Source organism: Theropithecus gelada, chromosome 11 (genome assembly GCF_003255815.1).
Source record: "Theropithecus gelada isolate Dixy chromosome 11, Tgel_1.0, whole genome shotgun sequence".
Lineage (NCBI taxonomy): Eukaryota > Metazoa > Chordata > Mammalia > Primates > Cercopithecidae > Theropithecus > Theropithecus gelada.
This window is the reverse complement of record NC_037679.1, coordinates 117,934,926-117,957,463: the sequence shown is the minus strand read 5'-3', so window position 1 is coordinate 117,957,463 and position 22,538 is coordinate 117,934,926. Positions and strand designations below refer to the sequence as shown.

The window sequence follows — 22,538 nt, the reverse complement described above, 5'->3', positions numbered from 1 at the left end:
TCCTTTTCAAAATTTTTCCTTTTATTCTTATTTAATTGTATATAAATTTTGAATTTATTTAGCGCTTTAAATATGATAGTACTTTAATTTTGAACTCATTAAATTTATACATTAAATTAGGAAGAATTGATATTTTTATGATATTGATGCTACCTATTGAGGAACTTGGTATGTCTTTTCATATTGTATTAAAGCTTTCTTTAAATAGGTCTTGTATGTGAATGACTTCATCATAGGTATTTTGTCTATGTTACCAATGCTAATGGGGTCTTTTCCCTTTATCTCTAATGACTAGGTGTTATCATATATATGAAATATATTGATTTCTACATATTACTTTTTTCCCCACAGTAATTCTGAATTCTCATAGGACTTCTGGGGGTTTTCAATTGATTCTTTAATATATATTTTACTAAGTATAACAAATTAATTCTAAATTCTCAAAGTTTAGAAGCTGGTCATCTCAGTTTGATATCTTTTTTTTTTTTTAACTAAAAATCTCCATATAATTTTGTTTATAAAATAACACTTTTATCATTTTATTTTGTATTTTAGGTAGGTTTTCTTGTAGAAACCTAGTGTCAATTCCTAGTGAAATAGACACTAGGTTTGTAATCAAAAGACTTTGGTTCAAATAGTTTTTCTTCCCCTTATAAGCTGTGAAATCAGAAGCTAGTTAATTTTTGTCCTTGTATTTTCCTTTAGATTTGTTAAAAATTAAATTAACTAATCTGTGTGAAAATTATTGATTTCTATTTATAAGAACTTGATAATTGTTTATGAAACAAACTAGGATGTCCTTATACTGAACTAGGTCATAATTCTATGAAAAAAAGTTTGTTTTTACATTTCTACCTTTTATCAGAGTACTCTGCCCAGAAAAGATGGTCAGAAAAAAACCATTAGGTGTATTGATTCTTTCCTTTTTTCTCAGTGTGCCTCATAAAATTCAGGGCACACATTCAATATAGGAACAATGCTTATTAAGTTGATTTGTTTACTAAGATTAAGAATAATGGCCCAGTTATTAAAAACGAGTAAATCTGAAGTTAGTTTTCCATACCAGGAAGAGTATTCATGACCTTAGATATATGTTCTTATTTTTTTAAGATGTTCTTAGGATACTAGCATATTTTACAAATACTTACAGTTTTCTAGTCTATGCTTTGACTTTATGCAAGATTTGAAAATAAATATTTCTGATTATAGACCCATGATTTGTTTAGAGGTATTAACAGGTGTTTTTCAAATAGTAATATACCATTTGATTCCCAAACAGTTCTTCGGCATCAGGGAAAATTACAAACATTAACTTATCTTTTTTCTTATTTATGAAAATATGCAGTTTATGCATTAAAATTTTAATATATAGATGATTTAAAATATAGGTATAAATTTAAGATTCTATAAATGCTTGTTGAGTAATTGAATGAATACATTCATTTGGTAATGTCTATATTATACTTTCATCCTGTCCATAGTCTTTCTGAATTATTTTCTAAATTGTGGCAGTAAGTCATTTTGTTAACAACAACATGAAAAAAGCAAGTTGTCTATATGGAAGCAGCTCTTCAGAGTGTCCACAAAATGCATTTTAAGAACTAGGTTTTCTTGAACACAATTTGCCTGTCCAGATTTCTAACATAACTTTTTAGTTTGTGTTTGAATTTGTCATTTGATATTTTGAAATGTTTGATACAGGCAAAAACCCTTGTATTTATTCCCCCCTACACCAATCACAGTTCCATCACACACATGAGGTATTTACTATAGTGAGAGACTAAACTTATTTTAATTATCTCACTGAATTAAGTAATGCTAATAAATATAATTGTACTTAGGAAACTAAAATCTCAGGTACAAAATTTTTTCAGAATCACAAATAGATGAACTTAGTCATAAAATTAGTTTTGAAAACATCATTTTTGGGGAACCAATTAAGTTATCTTGGTAATTTTAACTTAAATTAACTTATATAAATTAACTTTAGTAACAGTTTATTTTCCTCACTGTCTTATATTGCTGTATGAATGTAAAATTGTGCTATGGTTTAAAAGGCCAAAATAAATTGTCAACTACAAGTAATAGTCTTTAAATTGTTAAAGAAGGACTTAACTGAGGAATGCAAGAAATTTTATTTTTGAAATGATAAATTGATATATCAAAGAAGAGATCATAGAAACAGAAGTTTATACTTGAAAGGGACCTAGAAATCATGTTCTCTGAGACATTAAAGACTTAGGCAATGGCTGGGCATGGTGGCTTATGCCTGTAATCCCAGCACTTTGGGAGGCCAAGCTGGGCAGATCACCTGAGGTCAGGAGTTCGAGATCAGCCTGGCCAACATGGAGACAAAAATTAGCTGGGTGTGGCGGCACATGCCTATAATCAAAGCTACTCAGAAGGCTGAGGCAGGAGAATCACTTGAACCCAGGAGGTGGAGGTTGCAGTGAGCCGAGATCACATCACTGCACTCCAGCCTGGGTGACAGAGTGAGACTCTGTTCCCCTCCCCTTAAAAAAAAAGACTTAGACAAAACCATGCCATTAGTAAGGAAGGAGTAGTTGAGGCTCTCTTAGAGCAGCGGTCCCCAACCTTTTTAGCACCAGGGACCAGTTTCATGAAAGATAATTTTTTCCATGGGAGTGGGAAGGGTTAGGTGAGGTGGGAGTATGGTATTGAGATTAAAGAGTTCCACCTCAGATCATCAGGCATTAGATTCTCATAAGAAGCGTGCAACCTAGATCCTTCACCTGCGCAGTTCACAATAAGGTTTGCATTCCTATAATAATCTAATGCTGCGTTTGATCTGACAGGAGGCAGAGCTCAGGTGGATTAGCCCGCTGCTCACCTCCTGCTCTGTGGTCTGGTTCATAACAGGGCATGGACCAGTACTGGCCTTGGGGGTTGGGGACCCCTGCCTTAGAGTACAGGTTTCCTAACTTTCAGCCTAGCCATAATTTCTTCCACTATACTGTGCTAGATACAAGTAGACTGAACATTGTTAACAGGTAACATTCTCATTCACTATGAATAAGATTTGTCATTCACTTAGTATACAAGCAAAGGAGAATATGGAGAACAGACAAATGTAGTCAGAAATGAAGGAAATTGTTCAAACATTTTCATACTTTCATCAGTTTTAACTCTCATTTCTCCTCTGATTAGTTAATAAAATGAAATGTATACCTTGGTGGTGGGAAAACCTCTCTGAATGATGTCTACTAAAATATTTTATCGACATTACCTAACAAGAATGTTACCTAACAAAACTACACTGTTGCAAAATAATGGTGCCACTTTTCACTTTGCTGCTACCTCTAGGTAAAATGTCCTTGCAGTATGTTCCCTGAATTACCTTTGAGGTTGAAAAATTACAATGCCAAAGGTTTGGTGGCCAAGAGCCCTTTTATTTGTATAGTCCCATTTGAATGACTTTTCTTCTTATGGGTTATATGAATTTTTTTTTACTCAAAAGAAACCTTCTGATTTTTACCACAAGGGTGATTGAGTTACATCATTTTCATCCTCATAAATGAACAAACCATGAGACATCACCATGTATCCCAAGGAGAAATGATAGTGTAGAGAGCAAAAAAAAAAAAATTGAAAAGCATAAATTCAGTAGGTCTTATTTTCCTCATTGACAACCTTTGCCTGAAATAATTGATTATTTATATAAGACAGAAATTCCATTGCAAAAGAGTTGCATAGGGACCAGAAAATTGGCCCCTGGGTTTTACCTGAGATTGTAAAAATTGTAACTATATTCGGCAAGGAAACCTGTTTTAGAAATTATTCTTAAAAATAGAGCCAAATTACATGAAGAATAGTACTAGTTCTGGTGATTGTCATCACTACAAATGAGATAAGAATACTATTCTTCTCTGTTTTAATTGTGTGAACGAACTATCTTTTATGTTATTTGTGAAAATGGGACAGTCATTTCTAACCCTAACTTTGTCCAAAATTTGGACATTCAGTTACCGTAGAAACATACTTGTAAAGCACTTTCCTGTATGTTCTATACTTAATTGCCATTATGCGGTATTTGAGATGAACTAAAATTCATTGCCTTTAAAAACTGTGCAGGAAATATGGCCTATCAATAATTTGGATGTTCTCCAGCCCTGCACCTACTAGTTTTGGGACTTGCTCATTCGTAATTGGGATAAGTCTACATATCGCATATAGTTGTTTTGACTATTAAATGAGATAATATGTTTTATTATGTATCATATAGATAGGAATTCCTCAGAAAATAAAAGCTTTTATTTAAAATTATTTCAAGCTATTCTGAATAACAAGATAAATCATAAGATCATACAGTGAAAGCAGTTACTGGAAATGACATCATTTCATTGAAAGAAGTATGAAGCTAGAGTTTCTAAGGTGAAGGTGTTTCTGAAGAACACTGTTTCTTCAAATATGCAATCTGAGAACAATTCATCTGTGTATTCTAACCAACTGACAATAGAAAGAGTATGAAGTTAGAAAGACCTTGAATTTGTAGGCTATTGTGTACGAGTTCCTTGGCATACATGTATTAGGGGGAACTGAATTTTAGATCTTTAAAAAAGAAGATAGGCTGTAGAATGCCTAAGACATTTTTTGAAGAGGTCCAATATTACAAGACACTAGTCTAAGAGTTTTAAGCTACATGTGATAGGTCAATAGTGAGCTCACCAGGCATCTGGTGAATGACTCACAGATGTACATTGGTTGGAAGCTTCTTTCTTTCTTTCTTTCTTTCTTTCTTTCTTTCTTTCTTTCTTTCTTTCTTTCTTTCTTTCTTTCTTTCTTTCTTTCTTTCTTTCTTTCTTTTTTTTGAAAGGGGAAGTGTCCTTTTTTAATTTTAATTTTTTGTGACAAAGTAAATAACAGCAAAGGCAAAAGATGTTTTCTTAATGCCCATTGTGTCACCTGAAGGCAATAAAATGGTAATATTGTCTGACACTGATATGCTTTGAATTCATTGTGATTATAATAGTAAGAGTTTTATTTCTCACAATAAGTTTTCCAAATTCTATGAGATGTGAAAACTAGCTTGATGGTAGGAATACATATCAAATAGGAAAATGAAACTTGCACCTATGACCACATATTTTTATTTCAGATGTTAAAATAGAAGATATTTAATGATTCTAATCTAAAATAGAGGAATGAAAATATATCCTTTTAAAATGAGGACAAAAATAGTAGGAATGCATGCTGGAAACTATACCTGAAAAGGGGTTACATTTGAAAATAACTTGTTTGTGATTTTAACAGTTCTTGATAGTCTCTTTGAGAATTTTCCAGCAGTGTTCTCTAGCATATCTTATATTCCTTAGCCTGTGTGAATCCACTTTTACTATCTGCAATGGAAACAGCATGAGCTCAAAAGCATACTTTTTCATGTTCATTCCATTTTCCATGATACTGCTGCAGCAGTGTCAAAAAGACTTATCCAATGTAAAACTTTTATTGGGGTTTCTATTGTACTTTGGTCATCTCTGAAAATATATTTTATTTGTGTATCTGTGCTTGTCAATCATATTTATTTACCATTTTATGTATTATTCAGTTAAGTTCTTAGCACTATTTTTTGTTCATTTGCTTTTATATTTTTGTTTTAACTTTTCTCACTACATCTGCCTCAGAAGGCTTGGATACTAAAAAATTGATTGGAAATTTGGTTTTATATACATATATATAATTAGAATTGTTATAACTTTTTTTGAACTCTTTTGTTAAAGCCACAGCACTGAACATATTGGTAAGCATTTAATAGATGTTAAGTAAATGCAAAAGTGTTTCTCAACAAAGATATATTTTGAAACCTTAACAAACATCACATTGGGGTATTAGTTCTGATTTAAAGAATATTTATAGTCAATTGAATATCTTAAGCTTTTCAGATGATTGAAAAAGAATTTACGTTTAATATATGTGCTAGTCATGAACACATTTAATATTTAAACATTTTAACGTTTAATGCAAAATTTAAAAGATGATTCAATTAACAGTATTTTAATATTGAACATTGTATTGATTGGATCATTTTGATCATTTAATAAAATAACCCATGGTAAAATTTCACCAAAACATTTTGGAACAGTCTTTCCTTTTGTTGATATTCTAAAGTCTAACAGAAATGCTGATTTTCAATATAGGATTCAAATGAAACAAAACTTTTATGGCTTAGAGAGGTACATTTTAAAATATTTATTCAATTAAACCATCATATACAGTATTAGCTTAATGACAGCTTTTATAAATTTTATTTTTTATAACAATTACCTGAAAGCCTTTCAGGTCACTTAAAATGTGAGTGCCATCTTGGGATTTTCATCTAACTATAAATTCTGGAGGATCAGTTTATTCTGCATTGTGGTGTCACAAGTGAAATAGATAGAAGTGGCTTCAAGTAACAGAGGGGCTACTAACAGTTGAATGACTTTAAATTCTGTTTGCCCAAGTTGAACAGTGGGAAAATTAGGGAAATACATACCTACCCCTTTCTACACTGTGTAAGATCCATGAGCTAATTTATGTGAACAAAATTCCTTATGATCTTAGAGTTCCATTAGTTCAAATTATCATTATTAGGATGATCATTATTATATTTGGCAAATTTTCTGTCTAGTTCCTAGTCTATTTCAACTCCTTCGGCATAGATGATTGCGCAAGAAATAATTTGTTTTTGAATGGCTACAGTAATGTTTGCAGAATATATTAAAGTCAAAAAACTCACTTTCAAACCATTTAAAATTCTCTTATATGTTCTTTGTGTTTATTTGGCATATGTACATATGTATACATATATTAAGTGCCAATAAAATCGAAATCAAATATAAGGAAGGTTCTAATATGAGTATCTTTTCTTTATACTATAGTTGGCCTCAAACACTCCTACTCTCTTTCTTACCTGTTCTGTTGACCTTCTAGATGAGAGTTTCAGAGAAACAACCAGAGGTAGTAGCTGTAGCAAGACAGCAGCTGGGACCATACGGATCTCAGCATCCCGCCTTATGGCCATTATCTTTGTTTCTATCTTTATGCTGCCACTATGTTTCCTTCTTGTGCTCTCTCTGCGTCCTCTCCTCCCGCCTCCTCCTCTTCCTGACTCCAGCTCCCATGGCTCCCTGTAACTCACCCATCCTCCTTCTTCACTTTTTTTCCTCTATTGATATCAGATAAGCAAGATTTTTCCTAATAAAGACAAATTTTTTAAATTTTTTTTAAAAGTGTATATAGCTATGCAGCTACTATACCCTAATTCTCATAACCGCCATTAACAAATGAAGAAAAATATAATGTATACATTATCATTTGTATACATTATCAATTAGAGCATATTAGATCGTAGGTCCCTTACGGGCTGGAAAAAATAGATATTTAACATAAAGGCAACAATTTTCTCATTTTTCTATGTAGGAGTAGGTTGTTGCTGGAACAAAACATAATTTGAGATTAACAACAAGAAAGACTAGTGAGTAATATTCTTCCCCCCTTCCCCAACTGCTGAAAGTGAAAATCATGTCAGCATCAAGTCATTTTTGCCACATCCCTTGTTAACAGCTTTTTCAGGGTGGGTCATAGTTCTGTGTTTTTGTTAGTGTCTTAACTCCATAGTGACATGCTTAAATCTTATTCCACATTGATTTTGTAGTGTGTGTGTGTGTATTTTTAGAATATCTCCTGATGATAGAATTAAATATTAAGTTATTATCCACTTGTCCAAAAACGTATAAGCTTTGAATGAAGAATAAATTTACTAATATGAGTTAATAATTGATTTTTTTTTGTCTTCAGAATATGTGTATGATGTATCATGGTGAATGTCTAAAAAAGTAAACTTACTGTCTGCCTGTCTCCAGAAAAAAAAGTGGGACCTAATCAAACTGCCGTGGGGTCAACCCTTGTGGTTTTAAAGGCTCTTAATGTTGTCCAGCTGCAAAATAAAAGGAATTGGGAGGGGAAGTTGGAAGGAGTGGAGGGGGCTGGGGGGGAGGAATGTGTGGAAAAGAACAGGGAGTCTGGCTTTTATTTTTTTTTTTTTAAGTGAGTTCAGTGCCAGCCTGGACATTGGCTGTACAGACTATTGAGCCATTGTCTGCTCCATTTCCAGAATAGCCCCCAGTTAATCACTTCGGCTTTGAAGGGAATTTCCTCGTGGAATTCTCCACAGAAAATCTAATCAACTGACCTGCCCTCTCAACAATGGAAGGCTTTTTTTTCCTCTCTTTCCCTTATTGGGGCGGGCTCTGTAATGTAGCCTTTTGTGCAGAATGAACCCTCCCAGTAGGAGTGGAGAGCGTGTGTGAGTGACTGAGTGTGTGTGTGTGTATGTGTGTGTGCATGCGTGTGTGAAGAATGCACACTATCTCGTGTTGGTGAGTGTGTGCTTACTCCCTGACCAGATGCTGCGGTGCACGGGGCAGCCACCATCTCTGCATGCATGTCTGTGTAAGTGTCTCTCTCTGTGTGTGTATGTGCCTCTGTCATTTCATGTCAAAGGTACATTACCTGATTACCTTTCTCGCCTGCCAGATTTTTATCTAGATAATTGGAACTGCTATGGAGGCTGTGCCTTGCCAGCCAGCTTAGAATCTGTAAAGCCATAGTTTGTCCACCTTGTTATCTGTGGCTGCCTGGGCAGAGGAAATTAAAGAGATCCACAGCCAGGGGAGCGCTTCCTACTCCTGACCTCCCCAGCGATCCCAAACAGGACAGTTTGTTAGTAGCGTCTTTTTGTTGTTATGTTTTGATTTCGTTTTGGGTTTTTGTGCGCTCGTGGGTGTTATTTTGGCATGCGGATACCTATTCCCCTCCACATCGCACGTCGTGTTTTATGGAGTTTAGAGCTGAGGAAACTTTGGTTGGGTTGCCAGGACGTTCGCACCACTTTGCTTTGCGGAAAGCACGAGCTAACAGGGAGACGGACAGAGTGAGTGACAAGTTGTTTACAGGTTTCCTTGAAGGGGCCTCTGCTATATTTCAATCTGTCAAAGTTGCTTTTCTTCCCTCAGAACAATGCCCGATTGTTGTGTGTGTGAGTGTGTGTGTGTGTGTGTGTGTGTATGTGTGCGTGTATTTCCGTGTGTGAACGGAGAGAGCCTAGAAAAGGGTGAGAAGGAGTAACAATTCTTTGTGTAAAAATGCTATTGCTAACATTTAATTTTTTTGCTTCATTAGTTAATAAATGAAGTTTAATCGAGCTTCTGTTATTATCTAGACTTGGTTTTTAATCAGCAAATATGTTTTACAAAATCATACTGTTATGCGTGTGTGTGTGTGAGTTTTATGATTCAGAAGACAGAGTATGGGAGACGTGTTAAATGAGTTGACTTCTCACATTCAGTGATGTCTAGAAGAGAGAATTAAAAGGAAAGGACAGGCACCCTGAGGTTGTCTAGAGCCTTGCAGCCGGAGCGTGTGGCTCCGCGGAGGGGGGAGCAGCCAGACCCGGCTGCTGGAAGTGCACTGCCCCTTTAAGAGACTGGTCAAGGAGTCCTAGGAGAGGGAGAGGAGGGAAAGGAGGGGGGGGAGAAAGAGGGAGAGAGAGAGACAGAGAGAGAGAGGGAGAGAGAGAGGGAGGGAGGGGGGGAAGAGAGAGAGAGAAAATCAATTGGTTTAGAAGGTTTGGACTCACTTGACAGGTTCAGTTGGAGACGATCATAGGTGGCTGCTGTGACAAAGGGAAATTGTGCTTTTCCAGCATGCTTACTGACCCTGATTTACCTCAGGAGTTTGAAAGGTGAGTACAGTTTTTTCCCCCTAATATATTGAAGTACAACTCTCCCATTTTACAGTAGTCTCTGAATCATTGGAAGATGCTCTCCCAAAACGTGTTTGTTAGAGAAGCTTTTAGCTTGGGCTTCTGCAGTCTTGTTAGCTGATTTTTTTTTGTTGTGGTTGCCCGGACCAAATTGAACTGATTTGCAAAGTCTCCGGGATTTCTGCTAATGTTTTCAGGTTGCGTCCTGTAACAGCAAATTAAATGAACCTTAAGCATCTCTCTCTCTCCCCAACTCGCTGCTTCTCTCTTTCTCATTCACTCTCTTATTTTCTTCCTTCATTGATTGTTTTCTCCCCACCTTTTAAAAATGCTTTTGTGCAGAATGTTACCATTTTCAGCATCTCGGTCTCATGTAATTTCTAGGGTGACAGAAGGTTTTAGTGGTGCTTTAAACGGAGGCTGTAAGTTCGTATTTGATCCTTCCGTAAAACTTTGGAAGCTGCTCAGTAAAGCACATGACCTTTTGTTGATATAAGAGAGCGTTTTTTTTTTTTTTTTCCTCCAAAGAAAATTTAACATCACCGCTATATTAGATTACTCCATAAGTGTCAAAAATAGGGGGGGAAAGTGGATAAATGGGGCTGTTCCCTTTCTAAGTTTTAGTGACCACTTTTTGTGTTAGCTGTCTTCACTGAATTTTAATTTACTGTATTTTCCCCTTTTGCTATGATGGGAATAGTGTATTTGTAATTAAGTTGTTCCTATTTAGAGAAGTATCTGCAACATCCTTTTATTTGATGTTGTTGCAAGTAAAGCAGGGCTTTGAAAGAATTTTAGCCCTCTTAATGTTCCTATAAGTACACATTGCAATTTTTAAATTTGAGTTCTTATCCCAGCATAAGTTCATTTTTTTGAACTATAAATAGAATTTTGTTTGCCATTAAAAAGAATTCAAACTTTGTATTCTGTATGGTGAATTAAAAAAAAAAAGCTAAAAAAAGCCAGGATGCATGATACCCAGGCTTTTTTTCATTTTCATGAAAGCTACCTTCTGTATAAACATTTGTTGTATCTGACTATGCAATGCAAGCTAGGTGCTAGACCAGCTGGTTAAAAATATGCTAAGTCAAGCTGTTCATCGCTCAAACGACTGAATTTGATATGAAAAGACGAAAAAAGAAAGGACAAAGATTAAAACATTCTAGAAGTGAAGCAATGGAAGAGAAAAAGAGTATTGAGGATAAAGTAACGCTTGAATGTGGTCACATATTAGAGAGGCCAGTATCAAATCAGGGAAGAAAGTAAAATAGCCAACATATAGACTTCAGTGCTGTCATCTTTCTTTGATTTCTTCTGTGTGTTTTTTGTATAATTAAAGTGCATCTTTACTAGATAATGCCAGCGAATGGTTGAGCTTTCTTTACAGTTTTGAATTAAAATTTTCAGTTCTATATATTAACTCTTTAATGAGTGAGCTTTTATTTGCAAATATAGCCTTATTTCATAGGTAGATGTTGAAGTTATTCATAGTGAAACATACTATACATTACCTAATGTAGCGATTTGCTAATTTAACACAGTTAAGTTTTCTAGAATGCACAGAGTAGCACTTAAATGATAATATTCTTTAATTCTAATTATACTTTTTGCAAATACAACTCTGAGACTGATTTGTAAGCCTGTTAACAGATTGTACTTATAAAAAGGTAGTTACATATTAACAGGCTGCAGCCTATTTCTCTATATAGGCAAGCTTCCTGCTGTGAACTTTATTTGTATTTTTTTTTTCAATTATCTCTTTTTAAACTAAACTTTTCCCTTTCCTATTCTGATGCTCAAATCTGTTAACATCTTTTTTTCCTCCTGGTGGGAATTTCATTTTTTTTTTCACCCAGAGGCATGCTTTTCTAACTAGCTAATTAAATAAGCAAGTGATAATCAATAGGGTTGTTAGTATGACTATCAAATTTAGAAATATTAGTATCTAAAATAATTCTGAAAAATGCCGTACAATATAACGTTCCTTAATAATTTCCCCTGTGGCTGTAATTGGTAATACATACAAAGATGTCAGCAAATCATTACTATTTGTTTACATTGAATTTGTACGGGTGAGTGTCTCTATAGGCACCCATGCATGATACAGTATATCATGTAGACACAATATTGAATATTTATATTCTCCAAAGGAGGTATTTATGATGTAATGAAACTATCAAATATAATTAGATTTTTTTTTTTTGCCTTTTCAACTGTTTGCAACTTTCACTGAATAAATAGGTCATTTCTATTGACTGTTAATTTTTATTCTGTTGGATCACTTGCTATAGATGATTTTCCGCTTAAACTTAGAAATCTAAAAGAAGACTGCTAAATTTCTTTGTGAAAAAGAGAACTTTGATCTAGAGAACATAATAAATTGCTTGGGGTTCATGTACTGTAAAAGTTTTATGTGATCATTTTTAACTAATTTCATTGGTAGAGTCTTGTCCATCTTTTATTCTTCCCAGCCTGTAGACTATTTGAACTTTAAGGAATATTCAAAACTTAAATATCAGGATCAAAATTTGGGTTCAGATTTGTATGTGTCTATATTATCATCACTAGAAATGAACATGGTCAGTACTCTCAGACTAACAAGCAGTTATTAAATAGTTAAGAAGTAGTAACAATTTCATTGTTTGTTAAAAATATGCAGGAGGTAGTGCAAATAGAACAGTGATTCTAAAAGGTAAAGAACTTGAAATATTTTTATTTTCAAGCATCCTTGTGATAGACTGATTATGATTACTGAAAAACACAATTCCCAGGTGGGAAGCAAATGGGCGTATATGTTCTAAAGATTATTCGTAAGGAAACTCTTTTACATTTTACCGTTTAGAGAAAACATAGCTGGCAACATGGTCTAAATGTGAGTAATAGCATCATTAGAATGAACGCCCGAAGTCTCCCCAAATATTTAAAAGAAGTCAATAAATGTATATATTTAACTGAAAGTAGATAATGAAAAATTGTGACTTAAGGTTTTCCTTTGAGAATGTCACCTATTTTTTGATATTCCAAGGAAGAAATGAAAATATTTGCCTTAAATGTCAATATTAGTTTGTTCATGATAAGTAAAATAGCCATTTTTGATAGTTTCTCAATATTCTATTTCTTTCCTTTTTATTTTATCTGTCCTCTTCGGTTGTAATATAATAGTTTTGTGTCTAAGCTACTCGTTACAGTTTCTAATTGCTTTATGTTAGAAACTTAAATAGCAAGTGTAAGATGATTGCTTAAGAAGACAGTTCTGATAATGTCTAGAAAGAAGAAAAAAGTTGGGATTGAAAGTCGTGGGATTATGCAAATTAGGTTGTTAGTATCACCTATTTGATTGCTTCTCCCAAATTGGTACAGACAACAGACAGCAGATTTTCTAGATGTTGAAAGGAACACTACAATAGTAAAACCTTCTGCAATAAAAATTAACTTATTTACTTCATATTTCCATCAAATTTATTTCTGGTCATGCTGACTAAATAATTTTTCTTATTAGGAAACTTTTCAGTATTTTTCTGAAGAAAGAAATATACATCAGATCCTTTTACAAACTAATTCATAAAATTCCATGAAAAGCTACTGCTGGACATTTGCAAAAAACTACTCTTTGACATTAGTGGTATTTTAGTTACCTAAAGTTTGACCATAGTAATGAAATATTTATTACACAGATATATTTTGCTTAATTAAAAACTTTAACAACAACAACAAAAAAATCCATTGTGCTCACGAGTGATAAGTGCATTCAGGTTAGCAGGCACACTCTAGGTGTGAATCACAGAAAAGTTATCTGTTCACATTCTGTCACCTAATGGCAACTGTAAACCTGTAAGTTTGATATTATGTTTTCAGGATGTTCTGATAGCCTTTGGTAATTTTATTTATTTGTTATTTACTACTACTTTGTAGAGGAGACAATGTCTACAACTGAGTATAGATTTTAATTACCATGTCAATAATTTGCAAGCTAACTGAGCTAAGACATTGGTTTGGAATGCAGCTTGCATGAGGCAGTTCATAAACCACATTTCTATCACACTCATGCTGAAATACTGTCCTGAAGACTTGGCAGGAGACCTGACTGATTACCAAGAACAATTAAGGGTTAAATGTCAGGTGACATTGTGTACTGCTCAGTGTTTAGCAGGTTTGATAGACATAGAAATGTGCAAATATTACGATTACTTCACATGTTGGTGTGTTCTTATCTTATGTTTCTCAAATATAATAAGCACATGTTAAAGTATTTACCTGTTCTTAGGAAGCTTTTGGCAAAAAATCTTGTATAGGCATCATACATGAGAGGCAGATAATAAGACCTGTTCTGATTCTTTAGCACATTAGTCCTTCACAGAGTTGGAAACTATTTCATATGAATTGCACTCATAATGCATTTAGAAAGCAAAATTACATTCATGGGTAAAGGCTGATTTTTATTGTCTGTTTTCTTTCCACTATCAATTCTTCAGCAACCTAATGAGTATATTGTATAATGCAGATGTGCATTATGGAGGCTGAATATCTCCCTTTTTATAGATTAGTTAAATAAGTATAACTGATGAGTTTTGTTTTCTTTCATAATTTGTTATTCATTTATAATTTCAATGGGGTTATCCAACAGCCTGGGAAAGAAACTAATCTAAGTTTTTCTCTTGTACTAACTCATGTATAGTTCCAATATGCCACGTCTCTGATTCCGATGATGGCAGTAAGATAATAAGATTTTTAAAGGTTTAGCCAAAGCATGAAATATCTCCTTCCTAATGGAAAATTTTCTTGAACAAGAAATGGACAAAAACACAACAAAGTCTTCCTTCCTTCCTTCATTCTCTCCTTCTTTCTCTTTCATTGATTGATAGCATCATCATTTGTATTAAATGTGAAATTTGATTACTATGTAGATCAACAGGATCAAGTGGTATTGCTAGAGTGGGAAAAAAATTTAAATTTGACATGCTTTAGGAGAATGCCACTATTCCTTCATTGTGATCAGGAACTGATAGTGGTTCAGGAGAAGACCTTTTTATTCTTTCTGACCTCTGTGTTTTCTCCTGCAGTTTGGAAGCTGTTCTTTCTTTCCTTTAGTGTTGTCTATTCTTTTCTTTACTTACTAATTGAGAGTTCACACATCTTCTCTGGAGATATTGTGGCGTATGGTTTTGCTTGTCCAATGGGGGGTGTTGCATTTCTCCACATTCAGTATCCTTTTCCCTTGGAGCCTGAGAGTAAAACCTCAGCAGTACTCCCTCCCTTTGCCAGCCTGAGGAGTCAGAGACTCAAAGTTGTTCCCAGCTCTTGCGCCTTCATTGTAGAGCTGCATTCTGCTCAGTGGGCTGCCGAGAAGGACCAGACCGAAACAAGATTTAGAAGAATTCTGGTGAGAACTGTTTATAGGGATATGGTATTTTAAAAGAATGTAGTAAACAAACAGAATTGTGGCATAAACAAAGATAATTAGCATAAACAATGTCGTTTTAGGACAGGTGGTTTAAAAAAACAAACAAAACAAAAAACCCAAATATGAACCCAATTTGAATGCTGCCAGTTTGGAACCACTGAACCTTAATCTGTACTTCATGAGAATTACCCAGGTTTGTTGATAAACTTGTTAACATGCGTTTTTTGTTTCTTTTGTATCATTTTCCGGTCATTATGCCCTTTTGTCACCCAGCTTGAAAGTAATTAATCTATATTACAAGGTAGTTTAAGGAGTTTTTGCCCATAAACATGACAGAAGGAAAATTTAAAACAAAAGCTTATGGATGTTCATAGACATTTGAAATCAGTGTCAAACCTTAAATCAATTCAAACCTGAACTCGGCTCATTGTATTTCAAACCTCTCTTTTATCTAAGTAACATTTTAGTCACTTGGCTCTTTAGTGTTAATACATTTACTTTTGTCTTGTCTTAAAATTCAGAGATTTGTTTTGCTGTGGCTAAATCAGCATTTCTGTGTTATGTGTTTCTTTCTAAGTGTTGCTTATTTCTTATTATTTTTCTCTGTAACTTAGTGAAGGTGGTACAGCAGCGTATAAATGTATCTGATGATCATGCAATATGAGGATGCTAGTTATTATGAACCACATTATCTAAACGTACTATGCCGTCGTGATGAATTTTTATCTGGAGACATTTAGGTTTATTACTAAATGATGTTTTTTCTTAATGCCTTGTACTGAAATGTTTTGACTTAAATGAAATGTGGAGTGTGGTGAACAGAAAGCTGTTTATTTTTCTTGCATTAAGGATCAAAGTTCTTTATTGAAGTTAAAGAGATTTTTTTTTTTTTTCTCTTCACTTTCTCATGGACAATGGGACCAGAAATTCAAAGTGGATATCTCTGATATTCTGTGGCCCTTCTCTTTGCTGAAATGAAAGCATTTGTGAATGAGTGTTGGTTTCTTGGAGTTATAAAATGTGTGTAAACTAGTAAACCATGTCTCATTCATGTGCTATGGAGATTTCTCGTACTTCAGGGACAAAAATAATTTGGCTACTAACGAATTAGGGCTACCTGCCAGTGCCAACACATAGTGTAGGTAAGAGGAACACTATAAAGAAAAGCTGCTGGCAGCAAATCCGTTGAAACTTTCATATGTAACAGCGTTTCTATTTCTGCTCTTCACATCTTTGAAAGAAAGTGTGTTTTAGAAAAGAAAATGTTAAAAAACAGAAGATATGATCTTTCTTAAAAATGTGTGTGTAGCTCCACTTTAATATTTCTCATTGTGGAGATGCATAGGGTTTCATTATGTTCTGTGCACTCTTGGTTCCCCTACCTTTCCCAATCATTTCTGTCACATTGAAACCTAAGGATCAGATGCATGAGAGTAAGTGTAATATGAAGAAATGAAATTCACTGCATAGAGCCAAAAAAAGCCTCAGAGCCTTATATGATTTTGATATTGGCAGTTTAAGGGAGTTAGATCAATTGGGACACTGAGCAGAAATTTTATAAAGGATGTGTCCTCTCATTTAGGGCTTCAGGAACATTTTCAAGAAAAGAAGGGAAAGAGTTAACCTGTGTTGCCTGTTGTTAATTTCTTAGTGTAGGAGTAAAAGAAGAGGTAGACCCAAATCATGTTTTCTTGGCATATTTTTAATCAAAATTTATTTCAGAATGTAGTCAGTGTTTACATTAGTACTGAATTTGCCTTTGTTTTTTTTTTTGTTTGTTTGTTTTTGTTTTTGTATTAAGTACGACTGAAATACTAGGGAGATAGATTGTTTGAACACTGGTTGTGAAACTTTTACAGAAGATCTTTCACATATCATTTTAAACTATGTTTATCTAATAAAAGATATCCTAATGAAAAAGAAATACAACACTGAAAATGAGAAATATTCCTTAACCTAAGAGAACACAAGTGGAAAAGTAATACTTTATTATACTATTAATTTTTCAGTCACAGTTAATTAGGTTGCTTGACAAAGTTCTAAAACACTTTTATTCTAATTGCAGAGTTAAAGTATTATTTGTTTGCCTACAATTCTTCCTTTGGTTATTTGCCCTGGGCCAGTGTTTGTTGGGCAATGGTTTTCAAAGTCCAAAGACTTTTTTTTCACTTCTCTCCTGAGGTCCCTTTGTCATTTTTTTTTTTTGTTGTTGTTAGCTAGTGAGTTTCATAATATGTTTGAAAAGAGGTTGCAGGGGGATGTCACATATAATTAAGGTTAATATTTCCTTCCTTTTTTCTTATCTGTACTCTAAGAGGTCTATGTTGGAGATTCGTTAGGATAATGTATAGTATTCCCATTATTTAGTGTACAACGGAATGAACTGGTGCTCAGACTGTTCAATTTAGTATGCATTCACTAATTCAACTTTGACCTTGAATGATAACTTAATATAAAATATCAGATTCGGATTCTTTGTCATCTATAATACAGCATTACGTATTATTATATTTTATGTAATATTCAAAGTACCAATAGTCAGACAGAACACCTAGGAATGGGAAAAGAAAGATAACTATGAATGCTATCCCTGAGAGTAGAACTTCTGTTTTCCTCCAGTCCTAAACATAACTACAATTTGGGAAATAGAGGAAAAGGTATTGTTTTTAGGACCGTAAGGATTATGATATATAAATATTTATAGGGTAATTATTTCTAAAAATGTTAGCATTACTCGACAAATAATATGGATCTAATTTGACCTATAAACAATTTAAGAATATTTAATGCTTTAAAAGCATTCTTCTAGAGAAATAAAAGCATATCCAAAAGATCCTGATAGCAATTTAAAGAATCAAAGTGATGGGACAATATATTTGGACTTTTATAAGTGAATGAAATGATAGTTGGAATTCACTAACAGTTATATGAAGGATTATTTTAGGGAATGTAATAGTTATACGTGTGTGCACATGCAAAAGTTAGAAAGCCAGGGGAAACTTTTTCATTTATAGGGCAGTTGATCTCTTGAATGAATCCTGCCAAATTCTAATGAAGCTGCAGTTTTGGCAAAAAATCTTGAAAGGAAGAAATATTTCATAGAAATACAAACAAGGTTCATTCCCGTTTTCTTGTTTGCAGCTCAGAATCCTGTGGCATGTGCTACAGGAACATATAATAGTATTCCAGCTTGAAAAAGATTAAAGGTGGTATTGTGGTGTATATTTAATGGAAAATTTGAACTGAAGACGTTGGGTGAATCAAGGTATGCTCGAGTAACCTTTGGGGATATTTGAGGTTTTAGGTTGAGATAATAAGAAAGTTGAGTGTTCAGGGTCTAAAGCATACCTATCAAATGAATGAGTGTGTGTGTGTGTGTGTGTGTGTGTGTGTATAATATGATTTATCTCCTCTATAAATAAAATAATTTCCTCTTTTAGGTAAGATTTATATTTGCCAGTATCTTCACTGATTTTTTTTTTTTTTTGGAAATGTAACATAGTACCAAGCGCTATTAGCTAGATGTTAAGATCTCAAGTTCTAGTTCTTCTTTAAAAACTGAGATCTCTTTGACTCTTAGTGTATGCATCTGTAAAATTAGAAGATAGGATGGATAATTTCTAAAATCGGTTAACTCTAAAATTTCATTACTTTGAACTACATTTGCAGTGTCCCCAGCTCCTAACTCTAGTGGTCAGAATTCTTTGCATGTATGTAGCTATTTGGAGGTTATCTCTATAGCCAGCCTTTACATGTAGAATCACTTCAGTTTACCTGTCAATTGTATCATTACACAGGAACAAGCAACCATAGTGTCTTAGGAGTTTTTAATCTAAATACCATGTGTAATTCTTATTTAGGATTAAGTGCCCAAGTTTGCTCTGAGCTATTTGAAGTGTTTCAAAAGATAAGATTCACATTCTATGATCCTGAAACTCTCAGGCATCAGATCACCATTCTGAACAATTATAAATATTGTAAAAGATAAATTTATGTGGTTAAATGAACAAGACACTATGGGGAAATATGAAAAGCCTAAGAGTGGCACTTTAGGTAAGGGATCTAAAGGTCTGTTTATAGGGATAAAAGAAAAGAAAAAATATGAAGATTCCTCAGGAGAGCATTAGTACAGCACAGGGGCTATGGACAGTATATGTCCTTATATGAATAATTAAAACATTGGGCTGGAAAGTAGCAAGATCAACTAATATTACAAACATGTAGTCCAAAGAAAAATTTTGAGTGTTTCTCAAAATAAATAACTATTAGCATTACCAGGCCAGCTAATTTGATATGCATTATACTATACTTGCTAGTTGGCAGTTTCAAGAAATTTTAAACTCTACAAAGCAAGGGAGTAGAGCAAAGAGCAATGAAGTATGCATTTAAAAAGCTATATCAAGCAGACAAGCTTCATATATTGTTAATATATTTGTCAGGTCGCATGCTGTTTTTTTTGTTTGGTTTTGTTTTTTTAATGCACTGTTGGAAAAACAGTGTAGTTATATCATGAGGAACATACATATCTAAGGTTCTTCCGCATTAGCTCTACTTAGAAAATATGTCTGTGGTATCATGAAATCTTTGTACAAATTAGTTTATATTTAATAGATTCATGTATTTGAGATAACAGGAATCTGCTATGTTAAAATTATTTTTTTACAGAATAATTATGATGTAGATTTTTTTATTTGGTTCCTGCCACTTTTATTTAGGCACAAAGAATGGGTATTATTCTCTTGTTCTCCTTCTATAGATATAAATGTTGAAAAAAGAAAGAAAGAAGGAAAATAACCTCACTGAACCAGCACTACATTTAGAACTAGGACCAAAGAGAAATGTGCAAATATCCTACTGTTAAACCAGAAAGAAAATCTGGAAATCATCCAGTTGGGCAACTTACTGCTAATATATTTTATAATCCAGCATTTAGTTATATACAAAGTTGGCATATGTTCCTACAGTTTCTAAATCAAGAATTAAAACTTTGTGATGTATAAGTCACTTACATCGTTTGGGTTTCAGCCATGCATCTATGAATGGACTTAAAAATAAGTATAAAATTATTTATCCCCCAATGCAAATGAGCCAGCTTAAACTTATAAAAATTATAAAAATATTTGGATATGTCTGAATGCAAGCCACTGCATTCAGATTTTTAAAACTAAGTTTAATTTTTGGCAAATGTAAAATGATCAGCACTTTAATAAAAATGATTTTTTGTTTGATAACGTACTAGTCAGATATCTGCAAATTATTTCAGCATATAAAATAATACATGTAAGAAATTGGTTAACTTATATTTTAGTTTTGTAGTTAATATAATTGTTTTAAATGTACTTACGATTATTGTTCCCAGGTAACGTGTGCTTAAATAGCAGCAATGCAACTATAGTTTCCTCTAACTGCTTAGTGCTAATAATTAAATATTCCAAAAACACATCTCTTATCACTTTATATATAGGACATCTGATGCACTAATAGTTATTTTTGCAAGTATCAGTATATTAAGTATTTGAGTAATGAATTTGCTGATTTAACATATTCCTATGCTTTAAGCTGCACAAATTAAAGTTCACTTATTTTTGCATAATCACGAGAATGAATCATTTCATAGAATAAATGATTGAACAACTAAAAACAGTGATTTTTCTGTTAACCTAAGAAGGTCACACACATACTATTGCTTTTTAAAGTATTATTTGTACAAACATTTTGAAAACTAGAAAACATTAAATAACTTAAAGACACAATTATGTATACAAATCCAGTGCATTATAGATTTTCATAGTAAAAGCAACATAAGAGGTTTTGCATTGGCTACATATTCTTTGGACTGTAAGTTAAGCTTGAAGAAATACATAGATTTCTTTTTACGGGGAACTCTATAGCAAGCAAACCAAATCACCTAAGAAACAGAACCCTTATTTTTGATAAAAAATTGTTTTCACAGATATAATCTGTTGAAAGCCAGAAGCCATCCAAAGTGCTGATACCAATTTAAGAAGATGATCTTTTGCCTTAATTATACATCTGGGAAATATTAGCTGAACATTTTGTGGAGAACAGTGAATACCTTAGTTGCCAGTTGTCTAAAATGCTGCTAATGATCGACATAGTGCCAGTGTTTTGATGGCTAAAACCTAGGCTGAATATGAATACAAAGAACACAGTTGGGGAAAAAAAAGCGCACATTTTATACAAAACAGATTTCAACCATCTGCTTGGCACTTAAGTTGTGACTATAGGCAATATATGAAAGAGGCCACTGTCCACGTTAAGAATGGTATTACTTTTATTGGTACCTTAGAAAAACCATAGGGGTTTGAATGCATGTGTAACCAATGATTTTCTTCAGCTAAATAATGCAAACAAGGGCCTCAGCCAAAATTTTGTTCCCTCCATAATCTCTTCTATGTCAGTCTTCTTATCCTGGCAAAATCGGTTTCACTAATAAAATAGGTATAGTGCTGTACCTCAGGATATTAAATAATACCAAACAACACTAAGCAAGTGGCCCTTAGGATGAGAACCCCAGATGGTTATGAGAGAAAGTACTGTTTGCTTTAGGAATAGGTTATATTCCTGAGTCTGTTGCCTGAATACTATGGTGCATGTCAAATTAGCATGGAAGTTAATGGTCCAGAAGCACTTCTAAATTTAATGCTTTCCCATTTGTTCTGAATTTATAGTATTAAATCAGAGCAGTACTGTTTCATCACTAGTTCAGTAAAGGAAAATCATGCCATGGGTAGGAAGTTATAGGCAAAATCTAATTGTTTGACCCATTTCGTTTACCTAAAGGTGAGGGAGAAATCCCAAAATGCTCAATAGAAGAGTATTGGTAAATATCATACATTAGATGCTTTTATATTTGTAGACCAGTTGACAAGAGCTGTTATAGACTGTTCCTTAGCATTATAGTAGGCAAAACATAAATGTTTGACTAAGTAATGATTTGACCTTGTATTATCTTTAGCTGAGATATATTTTGTATTTTTAAACATTAGGAAAATCAAGCTATTAGAATGTGTTAGCTTATTGATTTGTCGAGGTTGTATATGTAGGTTGTATGAATTGATAAATACATATTGAGACCTTCTTAGCTCTTGATGAACAGTATGTGATTTAGGAAAGCATAAAGAAATGCTCTCAGAGTCCCTCTCTATTTGTGCTCCTTTCCAATATGGTGGCCACTACCCACATATCATTATTAAGCATTCGAAATGTGACTAATCTGAGCCAAAATGTCCTGTAAATATAAAATACGCACTGGCTTTCAAAGACATAGGTTGAAAGAAAGAATGTAAAATATCTTACTAAGTTATAAAATGTTGATTATATGTTGAAATGACATTAGGATATGTTGGCACA

At 33.5% G+C, this 22,538-nt stretch overlaps 1 protein-coding gene across 5 annotated transcripts in view; it reads left to right on the top strand.

Moving 5' to 3' along the window:
• The window catches only part of SOX5 (SRY-box 5), a 1,043,232-nt gene that overhangs the window by 607,507 nt on the left and 413,187 nt on the right, over positions 1–22,538 (top strand). For 2 of the 5 annotated variants that reach the window (XM_025402766.1, XM_025402763.1), the window contains exon 1: positions 9,603–9,742. The exons of 2 other annotated variants lie outside the window; for them this stretch is intronic. In XM_025402766.1, the coding sequence (XP_025258551.1) occupies positions 9,705–9,742 (38 nt within the window). In that variant the 5' untranslated portion in view covers positions 9,603–9,704. Of the gene's footprint in view, positions 1–8,285; positions 8,452–9,602; positions 9,743–22,538 lie in introns of those variants that run through there. One more of the 5 variants, XM_025402764.1, reaches the window with a different exon arrangement.